Source organism: Eucyclogobius newberryi, unplaced genomic scaffold (genome assembly GCF_026437365.1).
Source record: "Eucyclogobius newberryi isolate DKJ021-1_F unplaced genomic scaffold, fEucNew1.0.hap1 SCAF_12, whole genome shotgun sequence".
Taxonomy (NCBI): Eukaryota; Metazoa; Chordata; class Actinopteri; order Gobiiformes; family Gobiidae; genus Eucyclogobius; species Eucyclogobius newberryi.
Window position 1 is genome coordinate 17,508,921 of NW_027315746.1, and position 11,123 is coordinate 17,520,043.

General features: G+C 42.3%; 1 protein-coding gene across 1 annotated transcript; it reads left to right on the top strand.

Annotated features, from left to right (window-relative positions):
- The first annotated feature begins 1,701 nt into the window (after positions 1–1,701).
- Positions 1,702–10,983, top strand: LOC140356251 (leukocyte cell-derived chemotaxin 1-like). Its single transcript, XM_072441074.1, has 7 exons — positions 1,702–1,855; positions 2,235–2,375; positions 3,519–3,659; positions 4,111–4,224; positions 7,493–7,640; positions 8,019–8,116; positions 10,750–10,983. Exons 1-7 carry the CDS (start codon positions 1,784–1,786, stop codon positions 10,972–10,974), a joined length of 939 nt encoding a protein of 312 aa, XP_072297175.1. The 5' UTR covers positions 1,702–1,783; the 3' UTR covers positions 10,975–10,983.
- Positions 10,984–11,123: the final 140 nt, after the last annotated feature.

The following is an 11,123-nucleotide window of genomic DNA, read 5'->3' on the forward strand; positions in this document are numbered from 1 at the left end:
TGAATGTGATTCTTTTATTGTCACAAACTCTGATAAAATAAACTTTAAAATGCTATGATGGAACTGAAATGCTTTTTTAAACCCCACTCATGGGCTGGTTCAAGCTTTTTTTGTCTGTTTAGTTTGTAGCTGCATGGTCTATGTTTGGCTTAGTTATTTAGTCCAGATGTAAGCAGTTTTATTAAAGGTGTCTGGTACAGTCATGTTAAAGTCTGTTTGGACTGATTCACAGAGGTCGGTTTTAATTAAGCTAAATGAGAAATCTCTATTATCAAATAGTCAGTTTGGTTTAGTCCCATTCGGTGTGAGCAGAGCAGGTGTGTAGCACTCGTCTGTCAACAGGCGTCGCTGTTTGTACAGTGTGGCGAGCCTTTGTCCTTGCAGCTCACTGGAAGGTCACTCAAGCTTTTTCAGTGAAAACCACTTTGCTGGGAGTGTGCCAGAGCAGGGAGTCACCTCAAGAATACAAAGAGAGCCACAGCACCATCATGTCTTTCTTTTATAGGCTGAACACATGGGCCTACTTTTTCCCGTGTATTTGTGGGTGTTGAGTGATGCTTTGATGGCAATTTTGTAAATTAATTAATTTCACTGACCACTGGACAAAGCCTGAAAAAATTGAGAACTAGAACGAAATGGAAGTTGAAACCCTATACATCAGACACTCAAATACAAAGCATTTTGGCTGAATAACACAAAGTCCTTGTGGAAATCTTTCTAGAACACAGTCCACTTTCAATTATTTGTCCCGGTGCCAAATGTGCGCTGTGCGCCTTTACGTAATCCTCATTATCATCCAAGCATTCAGGGCAGTTTTATTAAGTGCACCGCGATCCGTGACACAAATGTCTAAGATACAGATAAGAGCGAGACGTCTGAGGGGCTTTGGGTGTGTATACACATGGTTTGGAGACAATACGTGACATTCCGTGGGGACCCTTGTGACCCGGGATGTCCTGGGAATGGTCGTGTTGAAGGAAATTGAAGTGCGCCGGGTAAAAAAAAAGGATTAAAAAAAAGACCACCTCGCCTTTATCCTTAATTGCTGAGTCAAGCTTGTTGCTTTCAGAAGGCTTAATTATGTGGAACTTTGAGGATCTTAGCAGGAATCAAAGTTACTGGAGTTACATGTAGGCTACTGCCTATTCGATCTTCAAAGGGAAAATATGATGAATGGCTCCGTGAAAGAAGGCGCGTCTCTGCTTATATTAGACACCCACCTCCGCCGCGGCCGCGTCTTAATACCCACTGAAAATGACTGCCAATGCCCAAGGACGAGGAAGTACACCGTTACTTCTGGAGCTCATTATGAAAGTGAGGACGAAGGCACCGTCATTTTGCATCACACATCCTCTCTTTCTTCCTCTCTTTTACCCCAAAGAAAATATGGACTATGTGGACACTAATGCAGTAGCCTATGCAGTCACATACATAAAATGGCCTATTGACAAATAATGCAGACACAAGGTATGAGTTGGACAGGGCTTCTGAGCATAGCTATAATATACTTTTATTATGTGTGTATTTGGTCTTTGCTTTCTCTACCAGTCCTGTCCTTTTAAAGAGCTCTTGACGCCGTATGTCAAAGCTCAATCAGCCAATACTCTTCCCTCATTGGTTAAATTATAATTGAGTTGCGCTTGTGATACATTTGTTTTTTCCTTGTTGCTACTAATTCGGCGCACAGTCCCAGCAAAGGGGGCTGGGCGAAGGGGGCAGGGGTGCGGGCTCTGCGCCTGGATGAACCGCGTCTCTGCTCAGGTGTTGCTATTCGGCTGGAGTCATGGCCGGGAGCTCAGAGAAAATACCGATCGCCTCAGCGGGACCCGAGGACTTGCAACAGTTTCTACCCCCGGTGAGTCACAGCCTCCGGACAACTTTTGAAACCAGCATGAGACGCAAAGAAAATGTAGAACCCACTTTAGTTTGGTTTAGGTTAGGTTTTTTTATGTTGAATTTGTGCGTAAAGGAGATTAAGTTATGGGGCCCTGAAACACTTTTGACGTGTTGATTATGTTTGATTAGCCTACGTTTCTCAACACATTTGAATTCAGATAGTTTTTGTTTTCTTTTAATTATGTGCACATATGTAAGTTTAAAGGTTTTGACCACAATTATTCTACTGGTGGATTTATGCACAGCTATAAAGTGCACAGAGAACCCCAACTTGTTGCTTTGAACATGCATCTACTTGTGCTAATGCCAGCTCTAACGACTCGTGTGTGATATTACAGGCCTACTCCGCGGTGGCCGTGAAACCCACCACCACGGGGCGCCTCATTAAGGCTGGGATAGCGGTGCTCATTGCCGGGGCTCTTCTGTTGCTGCTGGGGGCGGTGGGAGCCTTCTACTTCTGGAACAACAACGAGAAACACGTAAGAGTGGTGTTTATGGCCTAGTGTCCATTTGAGAGGCTGTTGTTTTCATTTATTTTTCTATTCATAACTAATATCAATTTTGGAATGAAATCTAAAAGTTCCAGTTCAGTGCTCATGGAAATGATAGTGAAGAAACGACACTTCTGCTATACATATCTGGGACCAAGGGAAGCTCAGTGACTGTGCACAGCTGTGGACATAGGGCCATTGTCGCACGAGTGACAGTTGCCCTTGTCCCTGAAAAGTAGTTAAATAAGTCTCTATTTATTGCTTGTCTTAGCAATTCTTGCCAAAGCTGGAGAGTTGATTTTTGTGGATTCTCTTCAGGGACGATGCAATTGATTCTCCGATACCTTTTGTAAAGTGGGAAATTCTACCACAGGCTTTTATCTGAAGCTTCTTTGTGACCAATAGTGCATTTTTCTTTTCACTTTATTTTGAGATAACTTGACTCCGGTGTTGAGGACATGTACACAGAAGTTCAGCAGAATACACGTTTCACACATAGGGATTGAGGGTGAAGCTAAATAGACTTCATCTTTTCAGCATTAGTTGAAATGGAAACTCACTCAGTCAGTCCCTTAAAGTCAAGAGTTTTTCTGCAGCGTAGGCAAACACTGAAATGCAAATTAAACACTGCAGCTCGGTTAGTTCAGACCGAGGCAAAGAAGATGGTTGGTGAATGGAGGCGTTGTGTGTATGTGCGGTGGCTCTAGGATCCTGGAGAGGTGAGATGGGGGATGAGGGAGAGGTGGGGGTTAGTGAGGGAGGCTCTTTGGTCCGGCTGATGCTAAAGGTGCAGAAGGTGTAAGAGATGAAAAGCAAAATGAGGTGCTTTGAGAGGTTTTTTTTCTCCATTATGTGAAAAAGCTATTAAGGCGGAAAATACATGGTGTTCTACTGTGGGGTCATCACCACCGAGGGCTGTAAAGAAGAAAATTATTTTTCTATACCGACTATGAATGAAAGTGTGAAAGCAAAATGCAGAGGAGAGAGGTCATATGTGATGGAGGAAGATTGGAAAAGCAGGACAGTGTTGAAATAGTGAAGACTGGAGGAGAGATTACAGAGAGAGAGAGGAAGAGAGTGAAGGGGGGGTTGGCGTCATAGCTGGCATGCCAAACCTGTCTCTCTGTGCAGGTCTACAATGTCCACTACACCATGAGCATCAATGGCAAAGTCGAGGAGGGCTCAATGGAGATCGACTCGGCCAGCAACAGGGAGAGCTTCAGCACCGGCAGTGGAGCAGACGAGGCCATTGAGGTCCACGACTTTGAGATTGTGAGTTTGCCAGTCCGGCTTGGGTTCATGTAAAATAAAATAGTCCGAACGAACATAAGAAAAAGGAAAAACTGGCCACGGAAAAGTGCCGCTCAAAGTTTAAAGATTCAAGCAACGAGAGGGGCGGGAACTAAAATGAATAAATTTGCCCCAGAGGCCTGTTGCCCCTCCAATTTTCATTAAATTTGGACTTCTGGTTTCGACCTTTACTTTAAGCACCCCAATCAACCCAATCAGCCCAATCAGTGAGTTGACCTTTAATCATAAAGTCCTGCCAAGGCTTCATTTTTGAATCCAGGGCAAATTACTAAAATTTAATTACAAAATTTGAAAGGTTTTGGGATGTGGAACAGGTGATGAGGTGCAGGCAAACTGATATTTCTACAGATTTGTCTGTAGTATTAACATGTTGACCCCAGATTGTCTAAGGCACTTAAGGATTTGTCTGCAGGGAATCACTGGGATCAAGTTTGCGGGAGGAGAGAAATGCTACATCAAGACACAGGTGAAGGCGCGGCTGCCCGACGTGGACGTGCTCAACAAAGACTCCCTGACCTTTGACCTGGTGGGTTTGCTCTGCATACAGTTCAAACTATTTGGCTTTGTTGGGAATTTCAACACTTTGTCGCTGAATGTTTATGTTTCAAAGAATTTAGTCTGTAAGGATAGATACTGAACCATTGGGACTAAGTTTGAATATTTTTGGGGGTTCTTTTTAATCTCTATTAAGCAGTGATATGCATTTGATCATAGTCTATACGTCAGATGTCCTTTCCGAGGTTTACCACTCCATTTGTCCAAGTTTGTTGGCTGGAATAAACACTAAACATTTGAAGGAGTGAGACAGTGTTCAAAGAGTCACATGTTATGTGCATGTTCTTCAATGTCTCTCCCTTTATATTCATATTTGGGAATAACAAGGTGTTTTCTGGAATAAAACATGACCTCTACTTTTAGGAACTGGACTGTGCTTGCTTGCCTTGGACTTGCGTGTTGAAATGCCCACATACATAAATTTATACCCACATTCTCAAATTTAACGGAAAATGTTATCATCCCAGCTCAAAAACTTACAATTTGCCTTTTAAACAGGTATTTTTCACAGAACTCCTTAGAGCAGGCATGTCCAAACTAGGGCCCAGGGGCCAAATGCGGCCCAATTTCTGTTGGCCCTCCAGCTTCCTGGAGGGCAACAAAAAGCAACATATTGATGTTTCACCAACCTAATATTAATGTTCTAGGTATAATTAAAGGTGTGGAGGCTCATCGCAATTACGTCAAATGCAAAATTTCGAATGATTGACTTTGTCATTCAATAAATTCCACATTGTCAAGTTGTTTGTGGCCCTCTGCCCCGTTTAAGTTTCAAAATGCGGCCCTTGGTGAAAAAAGTTTGGACACCCCTGCCTTAGAGCCATCATGTTGTCAACAGACAAAACAGAGCCTATCTCACCAACGGGATTAAAAATCTTTATAATCACACACAAAGCAACTAACACTGCTCTTTGTCAAACCAGTGCTAGAAATCCCTCTTGGCATTGGTAATAATAGATAAAATGTAACTTATTTTGGTCTTGAATGGGGCCAGATGTGACCTCATTTTGCCCCTCACAGCATTTGCAGTGGTTTAAAGTAAATCATACAGGCAGGGGACAGTGTTTTTAAGTGTCTGCTGCAGCCCCAGTGCACTAAAAGCTGAGCGGACCCCATGGAAAGAAAAACAACATAACCTGGAGCAGTGCACAGTTTCTGTTTGGCAATTATTATCACCATCACCCCATCAAAAACCCCACTGTTAGTTGGGGCTATTTGATAATCAAAATAATTTAGCTGTGCGTAAGCCTCATATAAATCCACATAGCCAGAATTACCAAAATTACTGTCAACACACAAATGCAAGCACACTATTCATTTTCACGCAGCACTGCTCTTATTGCCTCTCCCTGCTTCATAAAGGATCATTTATTTCTCCTCTCGCCTGTTGTCTGTCTTTTACCCATAAATGATATTTTGTTTGTGCCGCGTTGGTGAAGATGGGAGCTGTTGTCATAATGGTTGCTGCAGGCTGGTCATTTGCTATAATTTAGAGTGATGGCAAATGCACACACACACACACACACACACACACACGCACACACACACGCACACACACACACACACACACACACACACACACACGCGCACACACACACACACGCGCACACACACACACACGCGCACACACACACAAACACACACACACACACACACACACACACACACACGCGCACACACACACATACGCGCACACACACACACACACACACGCACACACACACACACACACACACACACACACGCGCACACACACACACACGCGCACACACACACACACGCGCACACACACACAAACACACACACACACGCGCACACACACACACACACACACACACACACACTCCTATCGCCAGAGAGTGGGTCAGATAAACTGTTATCAGTGGAGCAGTGGAGAAGAACCCCCTCCAGCACATCGTGTGAGCAGGAGCACCTCTGAAAGGTCGTGGGATAACATTACCTTAACATGAGCTGAGCGAGTGCAGTGCAGCCCGTAGGAACAAGCGCCTCTGGTCAGAAACATCCCCCAGACCCCCCTTTGTGCCTGTGGGCTGTGGAAAGCACTGTATGCTAACCTATTCTCATGTTTTATATGCTGCTGTTTGCTTAAACCTGGGAAATCAGGCCAAGCCCCATCTTTTATTCAGATGTTGATGAATCTTGACGTTGCGTACCCAGTTAAACGTTAGCTAAATGTTGCCTCAAGGACATGGCTTTTTACTACCTGATTTCATATTGTTAAAAGCACCTTGTTCATGCAGATTAGTTTGACTGAAGGGAGAATTACAGCGTTTTTAAAAGGGGGGCGGCGCACACACATGCAAATGTTGTTTTGGCTGGTTAGAGATTTATACTGTACGATGTATTTTACCGGAACTCACTACGGAATTAGGTTATTGTGGAAATAACTTATTTTAGCAGTTCGAAAAGGTATTACGTTTTATTGAGGCAACTGGACTGAATGTAAATAATATATGAGTTTAATTTAAAATAGAACTGCAGAAATAAAATGACTTTTGCACAGTACTGAGAGATGGAAAAAGCTTTTCTCATCATTTCTTTAGACTTTAGTTTCAATACTTTAAACCTGTATGAGTTACTGTATGAGGTCAGAAGAGCTCTTAATCACTATATAATTAAATCACATCACAAGCAAAAAAACAACAACAACTGCATTTCTATGACGACTAGAAGAGAAAGAGGACAGGAAAAGAATCAAAGTACATACATATAAATGAATATAAATGTCAGCACCTCCTGCTTGTCTCCATGGAGATGTTATTGCTCTACCTGGAATGTTTCAGAGTATGAGGTTTAAACTTGTACGTCTCTCCACGGATCTGACCTGCAACTTGGCTGGTGCCATCATTTGCATGTCTCTATAGAAATAGATGAGTTTAATGTCATAGTGTAGAACATTCCAAACAAAGCAGTAACATCTCCATGGAAACAACCAAATGGCAGTCCCTCCCCTGAAAAAGTTACATTGTGCACTTTTTAATCATATATTACTAATGCTGTTTTTAGTATTGATTCTACATTAGTGTCTCTAATTCATCCATGAGGGGTAAATCTCACGTGAACTTCAGTGAACATCTCAAGTCTGGATAAACGATGACGGTTGTGTCAGAAAGGGCATCTGTAGAATAGTATAAATTGGTTCAATGACATTTCTGGGCTGATACAGTAAACTGATTGTAGTGACTGCTTGTGTCATTAAGTACCGGCCTTTCCCGCAGGAGGATGAAGTGATGCCTGCCAAGTTTGACGACATGATCTGGGTGGCAGCTGGCGCTCCACTGACGGACTCTGCTTTCCTCAGCACCAGGATCAAGGACCTGTGTGGAGACCTGCCAATCTTCTGGCTCCGTCCCACCTACGCCACCAGTAAGTACCACAAAACACCACAGCTCAGATTCATTTATTATTTATGATGGAACATGTACTGCCAGAAGTTTACCTGTAAAACAGAGTTAGTCATGTTTATTGCATCACTTTATAATAACTTTCATTTTCATTTTAATATCTCAGTTGTTAAAGCAGTTGAAAAAGGGAGTTTTTAAGAAGAAAATCACAGCTCCGTTTGCAGTTTATGAGCGCAGCAGTCTACAATTTTAGCACGCTGGGAGGTCAGAAGTTCTCCAAACATTTTCATTGTGACTTCAGACACTGCTCGGAGGAAACCGGAGAATCTAAAGCCACGTTATTGCCAAGCGGCTAAATATGGCGTGCTGTCATTTCTGTGAGCGTGCGTGCTGTGTGCAGGTGAGCAGAGGAAGAAGAGGACAGTCCCGCGGCAGAAGCGCCAAGTTGGTGCTGAAGAGGACGTGGAGGCAGAGTTAAACCCTGAAAACCCCTACCAGGTGATTCACGCCAACCAAGAACACATACATAACTCCCACTTGTATCTAAGAAAACAGCGTTTCAACAAGGGTCAAATATCCTTGTTGCCACACAACTAAATGCTACAACAACTACTCACAGCTTGTTAAAGGAAAAACAATTATTATGTTAATTGTTCACATGAAATAACAGTCAATTAAAATGATGAATGAACTTCATAAATTACTTGTAGGAGCAATTTTGTTAAATACAGTATCAACCAAATAAAGGTTGAAATATGTTGACTGAAGGCTTCTAGATAGAGAATATTTCTGAATGAAATGTATTATGGAGGATTTTTTTTTGTTTTAATGATGCCACTGTCTTTGTTTTAAAAGGTCTATTCCTATGTTTCAGAGGTTGTTTAATACAACTATTATGATTGTTGCAGCCTTGATGCTTATAATGTATTAGTTATGTCTTGGGATACATGTTAGAAAGCCACTATTTGACGTGTAACGTTACTTCAGGTTTTATTGGCAGAACGCAGTTATATCATTTAAAACATGACACTGTCGATTGCTTTTTTTAATTACACCTTGACATCTTTGTCATTTATTGGGGCAAAAAAGTTAACATTTTGTATATTTCACAGTATAAGCAACAAAACATAATACATAAATAAAAGTCAAATGAAAATGTATATGCCCATAAAACAACAAAAAACAAGACTTTCTGTCTATTTAGAAAAGTAAACCGCTTTTATTCCTTGGCCATCAAAATATCTCTGTTTCATCCAACATGGTGGGTGACATCAGGTTTACATCTACATATTTTGTAAACAACAACAACATATATTTGAATCAGGCCTACTTCCGTAGCGCACCTTGTCGTGGACCATACTGCGTTGCCTCTACACGGCTTTGGTAGTGGTGGAGTAACAGGAAAGTGCAAACCTCTCCAGTCAGTCACACTACACTACATCTATTCCTCTATCTCTACTGTCCACTTACATCTGAGGGTTACCTGAGTGTGTTTCGTTGGAGGAGCGTTTGTGACAGATGTGCTAGCTGCAGCAGATGCTGGGGTCACATTGCAGGGCCCGGATTGTCACAGTGAATCTGAGCAAATGCGTGGGTGTGTTTTCTGAGCATACATCTCCACACAGTTTTCTCAAGCCCTTTAGCAGCATGTCCAAAGCTTTTCTTTCACCACCGGAGCTGTATGAATAATTCCACAGCTGACCCCACCTCTGCAGCAGGCCTTTGCCCCCCTGAGCACACACAGCCCCAGACACACACGTCCCAGCAGGCTCGTCGCACAGGGGCCCGCTCTCCCCCTAATCCCCTCGCCTTCACTCCCCTCACAGCAAAACAACCCCCCAAACCGACCGCCAACACTCTCCTGACAACCACAAAGAGGGGGTAAACAGCATCAGTACGAACTGTTGAAAAGGAAAATATTTGACAACAAAAACCCACAGCTGACAACATCCCCTCCTCCCCATCCTGCATGTCGGAAATCCATTTTTAATTGGTTTGGAACAAGCTTCCTCTGCCGCTAAAGATGCACAGTATCACAAGTACCACGTATACTGCTGTGCGCATGAATTTACATATGTCATGTATGTTCACTTATTAGCAGAGATGTACAAGAGATGTCCAAAATATATGCAGATTTGACAAAACAATTTTACTAAAACATGATCCTACGCTACGCTGTTATTTTCAAAATAATCAAGCGGTTCAAGGCGTTTTACTACTGAACAATGGGAAAAAGTCACATCTCAATTTGATGACTTGATCCACGGTGCCATTTGCACTCTATGTGGTTCTTTGTGTGCAGTGATTGGCGTAAGACCACAGAAGAAAAATGAAAAATAGGAACATGAAAACAAAGTGGCGACAGAGTGAGGAACTGTGAGATGGAAGTTTGCTCATTATTGTTTGAGTTTTTTGTGTGTTTTTTTAGATAAGTGGTAAGAAATGATAATAATAATATGTCAAAACTGTGAAACTGCATATGTAATGTTTCTGGTGAAACGTATACCACCTTTACTTGCCTTTACTTAAAAACATGCCTTTTACTGTCCACAGATATGACCCGAAAACCTCCAAAGAGATAATAACTTGAATGCCATACTGTGGAACATTCAAAGCAGTGAAATCTCCATAGAGACAAGCAGATGCACATGGTATTGAGTCATTTATTGCTGACTCCACGACACATAATCTGCTACCGTCACAGAGAATTCAATTTGCTCTTTCAATTGTACTTGTATATGCTGTTTATCTATGTCATTTATATGCAAAGTTATGCTTTAGCTGTTGGTGCAACTTTGTGATTTGTTGGCAAGTCTGTGACAAACAATGTGAGAAAAGTACAGTAAAGGATCAGTGTGAAATGATTCTGTAACACTGCAAGATGAGGAAAAAAATTTAATAAAAATATCCATCTCCATAGACACCAGATCAAGCCAAGTTACAGGTCAAATCTGTGGCGAGGCGTTCTCGCTCACAGTATGACAAGACTTTTTGCACAATTGGGCAATATTTGTGTAATTAAAGCCCCAAAACATAGATTAAAATAAACTAGTAAAGTTACAGAGTACACCTTTAACCTGTGATATTGTTTTAATGAATACAAACTAAATGTTGTACATGTTTTCCCACAGCGAGGACTTGAGGGCGAGACGGGCGACATGAACATTGACCCCATGCTGGACCACAACGGCATCTGCTGTAACGAGTGCCGCCGCAGCTACACTCACTGTATGAGGGTGTGCGAGCCGCTGGGGGGCTACCACCCCTGGCCGTACCATTACAGAGGGTGCAGACCCGTGTGCAGGGTCATCATGCCCTGCAACTGGTGGGTCGCTCGCATCATGGGCTTAGTTTAACCTGAGAGGGAAGGGTATAGCCAGATATAAATGGCTTCGAAAATTAATATTGTAAGATTATTTGAAATATCTCGGTGGAAAACCAAACCAAAACAATCTAAAACATTACTGAATAGCATTAGAATGACTTTGATCTATACATCAGAGCT

What these genes read in the sequence shown, in the direction of transcription:
- LOC140356251 (XM_072441074.1), top strand. Translation starts at nt 1,784, where the DNA reads ATGGCCGGGAGCTCAGAGAAAATACCGATCGCCTCAGCGGGACCCGAG. An exon ending in ACTCCCTGACCTTTGACCTG is followed by an intron (nt 4,225 to 7,492) that starts GTGGGTTTGCTC and finishes CCTTTCCCGCAG; the next exon opens with GAGGATGAAGTGATGCCTGC. An exon ending in CCGTCCCACCTACGCCACCA is followed by an intron (nt 7,641 to 8,018) that starts GTAAGTACCACA and finishes TGCTGTGTGCAG; the next exon opens with GTGAGCAGAGGAAGAAGAGG.